The sequence below is a fragment of the Alexandromys fortis genome, unplaced genomic scaffold (genome assembly GCF_014885135.2).
Source record: "Alexandromys fortis isolate MF-2015 unplaced genomic scaffold, M_Fortis_MF-2015_v1.1 scaffold_153, whole genome shotgun sequence".
Lineage (NCBI taxonomy): Eukaryota > Metazoa > Chordata > Mammalia > Rodentia > Cricetidae > Alexandromys > Alexandromys fortis.
Genome location: NW_026068032.1, coordinates 2,707,841 through 2,716,089, shown reverse-complemented (window position 1 = coordinate 2,716,089; position 8,249 = coordinate 2,707,841). Strand labels below are relative to the sequence as shown.

General features: G+C 44.6%; 1 protein-coding gene across 1 annotated transcript; it reads right to left on the bottom strand.

Moving 5' to 3' along the window:
- Positions 1-1,853: 1,853 nt before the first annotated feature.
- Positions 1,854-8,002, bottom strand: Med21 (mediator complex subunit 21). Its single transcript, XM_050164736.1, has 4 exons — positions 7,917-8,002; positions 3,842-3,956; positions 3,077-3,177; positions 1,854-2,317 (listed from the first exon to the last, which is right to left on the bottom strand). The coding sequence occupies exons 1-4, from the start codon at positions 7,956-7,958 to the stop codon at positions 2,141-2,143; spliced, it is 435 nt and encodes a 144-aa protein (XP_050020693.1). The 5' UTR covers positions 7,959-8,002; the 3' UTR covers positions 1,854-2,140.
- Between the last annotated feature and the right edge of the window lie 247 nt (positions 8,003-8,249).

The following is an 8,249-nucleotide window of genomic DNA, read 5'->3' as shown; positions in this document are numbered from 1 at the left end:
CAGGATACTCTCTTTAAAGGCTTTTTAAAACAAAGACCATTACTGGGACTGGAGAGATGGCTCAGCACTGGGATGGCTGGCTGCTGTGCACAGAACCTGAGTTCAGTTTCTAGTACCTACATGGTGGCTCCCAGCTATCTCTAACTCCTGTTCCTGATGCAATGCCCTCTTCCGGCCTCCAGGGGCACTGGGCACACACATGGTTTGTATACATATATGAAAGCAAATATTTATAAAAATAAAATACCATTTTTAAAAGACCCTGATGGCTGTTATAGTAAACGATGTTCACTATGAAACTGGTTTCTTAAATTCAACTGAGTAGTCGGGGAGACAGAGCAGTGGGAGACAAGGACCAAACCCCCATAAACAGGATGCTATTCTACTGACAGGTTTTCTCAGATTTGATAGTATATGACTCACATAGTGTTACAGCAGCAACAAAAAGTTCACAAATGTCTAGGTTTAACCAATAAATTATGGTAACTTTTGTAGCTACGCCTGGTGCTCCTGAACTTTGAAACACAGGAGAACTTGATTATGAAGGAAATGATGGTTCAGAATGCTCTGGACATGTTTCTCAAGGGTTCTTCAGAAATTTAAAGCTTTGGACAAGAGAGAGAGAGATCCATGAGTTGGCTGAGCAACCCCAGTTGCAAATGCTGACACAAACATTAGCAACAACAAATTCATGTAAAATAGAGAAAACACCACTTAGTTACTGATATACTAGAAGTATATTGATTAAAATACAACAATAAAGGTCTACATGTTAGTAAGATCTGAGAGAGGAACTGAGATCCGACTCAGAGGTTAAGAGAAAGAACACTTGTTGCTCTTGCAGGGGACCAGGCTTCGATTTCCAATACCCACATTATGGTGCAAATGCTTGCAATCCAGTTCCAGAGGATCTGATACACTCCTCTGACCCCTGAGGGCACCAAACACATATGGTGCACATGTATAATTCCAGATAAAATATATAAAATGAATAAACCTAATAAAATTAAAGAAAAAAACATCAGAAGTACTTTCAGATAGAGAATGAGAATCAACAATTCAAGAAAACTTCACTATGAAGAAATTAAGACAACAGGGAAAGTAAGGTAAAAGTATTTGAACATAGCTAGGCAGTGGTGGCGCATGCCTTTAATCCCAGCATTCAGGAGACAGAGGCAGGCGGATCTCTGTGAGTTCAAAGTCAGCCTGGTCTACAGAGGGAGTTCCAGGACAGGCTCCAAAGCTACCCAAAGAAACCCTGTCTCGAAAAAACAAAAAGGGAAAAAAATATTTAAACCTGGTTCAAGATGGAAACGTCTCACAGCAGCACTGGAGCCCTGTGGACAGTGAAGAGCTATCGAGACAAAGGCAGAGACAAACTAGGATCTGTGACTTTCTGGAGGAAGAAAGCTTTTCCGATAACTCACTACTTCCTGTCTGCTCTAGTTGTTTCTTAAAAAGACTTTCAGAAGCATTTCCTCAAAGACCCAAGTTTATACAGCGTCACCTTTAGGAGGCAGGACACCTCTCTAAACTGCAGGGCCCCGTGTCTCTGCCTTTATGGTTATGTTGCTCTTTGGAAGGGCTGCAGTAACACAATGAAAGTCATACCTGGGAGAGTACGGCCCAGTGACAGAGGCTTACCCAGCACACACAAGATGCACAAGGCCTGGATTCCGTCCCTCACTGCACACAGACCCCTTTAATCCCAGCCCTCAGGAAGGCAGAGGCAGGCAGATCCCTGTGAGTTGAAGTCAGTCCAGTCTACAGATAACAGATCGGGTTCTAGACAGCCAAGGCTACACAAAGAAACCCTGTCTCAAAAAAAAACAAAAAAACAAAACCATACACAAAACATTGAAGAGCTTTATTGTATGTTTGTGTCTGTTTAATTATATCGTGATCGTTAGTACAGTATCTACCTTGAAAATTCTAGTCAGATAAAAAAGACGTAACGATGTTTGAGGATGACTCCAGGGCAATAGTAACGTTGAAGCTTTTGACTTATCCCGTGGAAACAGAAGACAGTGAGAACCAGTTGAGAAGGTCAGAGTCGCAGCATAGGTTGTAGCTGCTGGCAGGGCCACGTCTTAGTCTGATGCGGCATTCAACAGTCTTTTCTCAGTCACATGTCTATGAGCTATGAGTCGGGCATAGACTGGCTGCGGGTGACGCTCCGGGTCTTCAGCTGTGACTGCGCAATGTCAGCAAGCGCGCTCTGGATCTTTTCCAGAAGCATGTCTCCTCGGTAAACAACGTCCTCCAGACAGGTAGCAGCTTCGTGATTTTCTTCTTCCAGCTTATATAAGCTAGCAGCCTTTGTAAGACATGAATTTTATTATACTCAGAGATGGATGGACAGAAACTAAAGCACAAGTATTTATTTTAAAATCAGAATGGTTTTCCAATCATTGCCTTTTCTTTTAGTAACAGGTTTTCTAAATATCAACTTAATTTTTTCTCCATGAGTTATTAGAAGACTAATTTTCAATCAGAATATATAGGTGTGTAAATACATACATGCTCTGTTTTTACACGCTCGTAGGCATTGTTTTGTTCCACATTCCGAATGCCTATCTCCTCTCTCTCTTCTGGTCACACAAGGTGAGGGGCACAGGAGACTTCTGCCTGAGGTGAAACTGCTCAGTGTTGATACACACAGCATCCAATCTTTGTGAATTTTTTTTTTTTTTTTTTGGTTTTCCGAGACAGGGTTTCTCTGTGTATCTTTGGCTGTCCTAGAACTCACTCTTTAGACCAGGCTGGTCTTGAACTCAAAGAGACCAGTCTGCCTCTGCCTCCCGAGTGCTGGGATTAAAGGCGTGTACCACCATATCTGGCCTGACCTGATGATCTTTTAAGTCAAAATTAGACAACTATTCGGTGCCATCTTCCAGAGGCTGTGCTAGCTCCCATTTATCAAGTATTTGCCTACTGTGTGACACCCTGGATCTGACCACAAAACAAAATACCAAAATACCTCCCACTTAAAATTTAATCTTAAATTGAATGTCATAACCTCCTTTAATTCAAAGTTCTCTACCACCGGTTATTTTATCAAGAAAAGAGTTTTCACCTGTAAAGCAGCTGTTGACTCTTCACTGGGTAAGGAATCTATCAAAACGTCAATATCTTTTGCTGTTCGTGCAATCAGTGCTGCAAAAAGTTGGGCATACTCTGAAGAAAAGAATTAAGTTAAATTATCAAAATCTTACATTTCCATATGCAGAAATTATAAATTAATAAAACTAGAGAAGCTCAGCTAACTTTCCAATATAATAATTCCAATGGTAAAAGCATAATTTTAGAATAACAATACTACTCACACACTCAATATTAATTCATACTGGGAATTAGCCTAACAGGTCGTCTCCTTTACTAGGACAAGGTTTTTGTGCCTAGAGCAAAGAAATCCACTGATGAGACACTTTTCTTACTAAGGTCACACAGGCAAATTCAGCTCAGTTCATACAACTTTTCCCCTAAGGGAGCAACTTTTATTGGACGTGACCAGAATTATGAGGCATATGAATTGAGCAGATAAACTCATTCCTTGGCCACTCTGAGACAGCTTTGCAGAAAGGGCACTCGCCCCCAAGTCTAAGGATGCGAGTCTGATCCCCAGAACCCACAGGACGGATGGGGAGAACAGGTCCAGATCCTTTGACTTCTTGTATGCAGGCTGTGCTAGTCACACCCACAAATATACTACAGAATTAAATGTAAAAAAAAAGAATCATTTATGGCAAAACTTACAGTAATATACTCCAACCACAGTCACGGTTTTACAAAGACACTATAACCTGTAGAAGAAACGTCAGCCCGACTCAGGAGAGCTCACCTTCCGTGGGATTGGCTGGCTGGTCTTTGTTGATGGCTGTCTGGATGTTACTGAAGGAGGCGGGAGGACCACACTGCTGTAACACACCAATGGCATTACAGAACTGATCTGCAAGCTTGAAAAGAAGAAAAAGTCAAGGTTACAAAAGGTTGTCAGCTTTAAGGATGCTGAGACATGGCAACAATTTCTTCATAACAATAACCTCTAAGCAAACTCCTCACAAAAGAAGTATTTGTACATAAAATGAACACATTATTACTAACAACGATAGAGTTTGTATATAAAATGAGCCAGTTATTACTAACAACGATAGTTTGTACACTAAAATGCACAATTGCCAGCAATCTACATCTATCTTGGATTAAATGGTTTAATCATACAAAGAAACTTAAGCTTAGTATCAGTCTAGGTGAAATTAAATTAAATGTCTCAATCTAGCCTAAAGAACTGATACAGGAGAAAGTTGGAGACTGAGCCATAAGTGATTGTTTTCTTCTCTCCGAGTGTTTCTGGAGACTGAACTCCCAAGAAAAGGCCGCTCACAGATAAAACCAGATATCCATCCCAGGAGATGTACAGATTGCAAAAGAGAAACAGACACTAAATGGTTAAGAAACATACTAAATAAAATGCTTTTGCAGAGAACCTGGGTTCAATTCCCAGAATCCACAACTCACAACTGTAACTCTGACTCCAGGGGATTTATCCTCCTCTGGTCTGTAGGGCACCAGGCACCCACGGGTACAAAGGTGCATGTGCAGCAAAACACACATGAAAAAACACGCACACACACAAAACAAAGACTCTTTCAAATCATAACTCAATGCTAACTTTAGTTTACTTATGTGTATGAATGTTTGGTTTGTATATATGTATGTATGTATGTGCATATATTTACAGAGAGGGGTGTGTGTGTGTGTGTGTGTACCATAAGGTACGCACACAGAGTGCCCACAGAGGCCATCAGATCCTCTGGGACTGGAGGTTTAGATGGTCATGAACTACCATGTGGGTTCTGGGAGTCAAGAAACGCAGACTTAACTGCTGAGCCATTTTTCTAGCCCCATATGCTAATATTTAAAAGCCAAAACCAAAACCAAACAAAACATAGGGGTTAGGTAAATATTATGCAAGCTCGAGGACTCGAATTTGGATTCCTGCACCCACATCAGAGACCCTGCAGTCACACTGATCATCTGGTCTATTGAAAACATGAGGTTTTGGTTCAGTGAGAGGCTTGCTCAAAACATAAGGAGAAAGACACATAAGCACGCACAGTAAGTGCACCCGCACACATCCATGCATGCTTCAACCACACAAAGAAATACTGAGTTCAGTTGGCAGAGCGTTTACACAGCACACATGAAGCCCTGGGTTTGATCCACAGCGCTGCTTAGACTGCACATGGCAGTACACAGCTGTGATCCCAGAGGTAGGAGGATGAGAATCTCAAGGATAACCTCACTCTATTTCGGGCTGGAGAGAGATGGCTCAGAGGTTAAGAGCACTGGCTCCTCTTTCAGAGGATCCGGGTTCAATTCCCAGCACCTACATGGCAGCTCACAACTGTTTGTAACCCCAGTCCCAGGGAATCTGACACCTTTCACACCAACGCACATGAAATAAAGTTACATAAATTATATGCACACACACACAAAGCGCATGACGTCTTTCTGTGAACATATATATATCTACCGAGTATAAAGAAACGTGGGAGTGTTAGGGATCTAGCTCAGCTGGTAGACTGCCTGCTTGGCATACATGAAGCCTGAACTGGATCCTGGCACCAACAGAAAACTGGGAGTGACAGCACATCCACGTAACTGTGGTAACAGCACATCCACGTAATTCTGGTACTCAGACGGGAAGGAGAACAGACGTTCAAGGTCTCAACTACACAGGACATTCCAGGCCAGTCCATACTATATGAAAAATTTTTTTACTGTAAGTTACCACAACTATAATTCTTCAAGACTCAAACTGTAATCTTGTTGCTCAATGTGTGTTTGTTGTTGGGGGCATGGGATGCACGCCTTTGCTCCTAGCACATGGGTGCCAGAGGCAGGCAGATCTCTGTGGGTTTAAGGCCAGTCTGGACTACGTGGAGTTCTAAGCCAGCCAGAGTTACATGACTCTTCCTCAAAAAAAAAAAAAAAAAAAAAAGTATTCAACTAATTTGAAAGTTTACATTTTACCATCTGCAAACCAAACACAGGTATACCCTCCTCCATCTTCTCACTAATCTTGATCCCTGAGCCTCAGTTACTAGTTCTAGTCAGGAAATAGCATTTCTATGTTTTGCTATCATTATTTCAGTGACAAAAATCTGAGCTATCATTGAGAAGCTAGCCTGGCTGACTTCATTGGTAAGTTGCAGCATTCCATTTTGCAGCACTGGTATAAGACTTGGAAAACCCAATGCAACGTATTCAGTACAGTAGTGTTCTGCCCTGCAAATGCTTTCGAGACCCACTGTTCAACTGTAGAAAAAGTAGTTACTGAAACCCAACTCCATGACAAGTACTGCATATACATATTACCTGTAATATAAATATTACAGAGATGAGCATGACAGAGTTGTACTCGGGCATTTCCAGATGGCAGAGCAAGTGTTAACATCGCTCTAGGCCCCCATCTACGTTAGGGCTTTCGAGCTGAAAACAGTCTACTCCAACTCCCTAGGCAGCTCCGGCGTTTCATCATCTAAAGTCTCTGGAGTTTATGACATCTCTCTAAGGTCCTCGAGGAATAGCTCTCTCTAAACACATTGCCTACAGACACGGTAGGCATCCATGTTAGCCAAACTATCAGTGTTCCAAGACGAGTCAAGACCACGGGTATCCTCACCACCCTAACTATAGGACCTACACGAAGATGCAATTTTTTTTCTGAGATAAGCTCCTACACTGCGTTATTAAGATTTGTAAAATCTCAAAGGAGTACTCTTTTGGGAAAGGTTGGCAGACAGCCCAGGGAAATCTTTCAGCCTGTGAATTCATCAACATTTAGGGATAGCCCCTCAACTTAAAAACTACTTTATTTGCAGAGTCAGGGAAATCTTTCAGTCTGTGAATTCATTAACATTTAGGGATAGCCCCTCAACTTAAAAACTACTTTATTTGCAGAGTAGGCAGTTTTCCTGTAAGTAGATTCACAATCTCAAAGTCCTCTCAAAGTGATGTATTACCAAGAAGCCAAGTTATAACTTCCTATAGGGAACACTGACCAGGGACTAGGGTTGTTTTTTTCCAGTATGCAGATACCCCACAGGCACAGAACAACACTGAGATTTTAACGAATGCAATGAAAAAACCCTTGCACAATCTTAATGGAAATAAGTAGAAGTATCTTTTATTTTTTATTTATTGAGTCAGGGTCCCTCTCTCTACACAGCTCTGGCTGTCCTGGAACTGGCTTTGAGGCTGCCGGTCTCAAACTCAGATTTGCCTGCCTCTGCCTCCCTCCAGAGAGTGGGGATTAGAGGGATAGGAGGCGGTCAGAAGTATTGTTTATCTTGTGTGTAGTTACCACTTGTGCATAGTATGCGAGAGTAATAGCCGAAGGGACAAAGTTAGCGAAGCTCAGCTTGTCCGGACCCCTGGGACTTGAGCACCCTCATTCCCCACTGCCTAGCCAGGCATCTTGAGTCCCCCTCCCCAGAACAGGCCACCTGATCCCCTCAGGACATACCTCCTGGTCTCCCCAGGACAGGCCACCAGGTCCTCCACAGGGCAGGCCACCGGGTCCCCCCTCCCCAGGACAGACCTCCAAATCCCCTCCCCAGAACAGGCCACCATGCCCCCCCCCCAGGACAGGCCGCCAGGTCCCCTCCGCAGGACAGGTCGCCGGGTCCCCTCCCCAGAACAGGCCACCACGTCCTCCCCATGTTCTCCGCAGGACAGGCCGCCGGGTCCCCTCCCCAGGACAGGCCGCGGGCCGTCGCTCAGATCCCGCCCGCGGCCTCTCGAGGCCCGGCCGCCCGACGCATCTTCCCGGCGCCCTTCCTGCTTGCCCCGGCCCGGCCGCAGTCCTCCCGTCGGGGAGAGGGAGGCCGACTGGAGCCGGGAGCCCTCACCGAGTTCACGGCGTCCTGCAGCTGCGTGAGCCGATCCGCCATGTTGCCGAGCACTCACAGACGCCAAAGCACCCAGCTCGACCGCGATTGGGCAATTTATGGAGGGTCTGGGCCAATCACAGGGCTCCATTTCTGGGGCGTGGCACGCTGTCGGGGAGGGGCGGGGCTTTCTGCCGACCCAATTGTGGGCGGTGCCCGGGAGGGCAGATCCGCGTCCAGGCTGCGCTGAGACCGCCCCAGGGATGGCTGCTTCTTCCCACGCTGTCGTTCACGCTGCGCTGAGCCCGCCCTAGAGATCGCTGCTTCCTCGGTCCTGTGTGTTTGCTCCGTTTG

What these genes read in the sequence shown, in the direction of transcription:
- Med21 (XM_050164736.1), bottom strand. Translation starts at nt 7,958, where the DNA reads ATGGCGGATCGGCTCACGCAGCTGCAGGACGCCGTGAACTCG. An exon ending in GCCAGCCAATCCCACGGAAG is followed by an intron (nt 3,178 to 3,841) that starts GTGAGCTCTCCT and finishes TCTTTTCTTCAG; the next exon opens with AGTATGCCCAACTTTTTGCA. An exon ending in AGTCAACAGCTGCTTTACAG is followed by an intron (nt 2,318 to 3,076) that starts GTGAAAACTCTT and finishes TGTCTTACAAAG; the next exon opens with GCTGCTAGCTTATATAAGCT.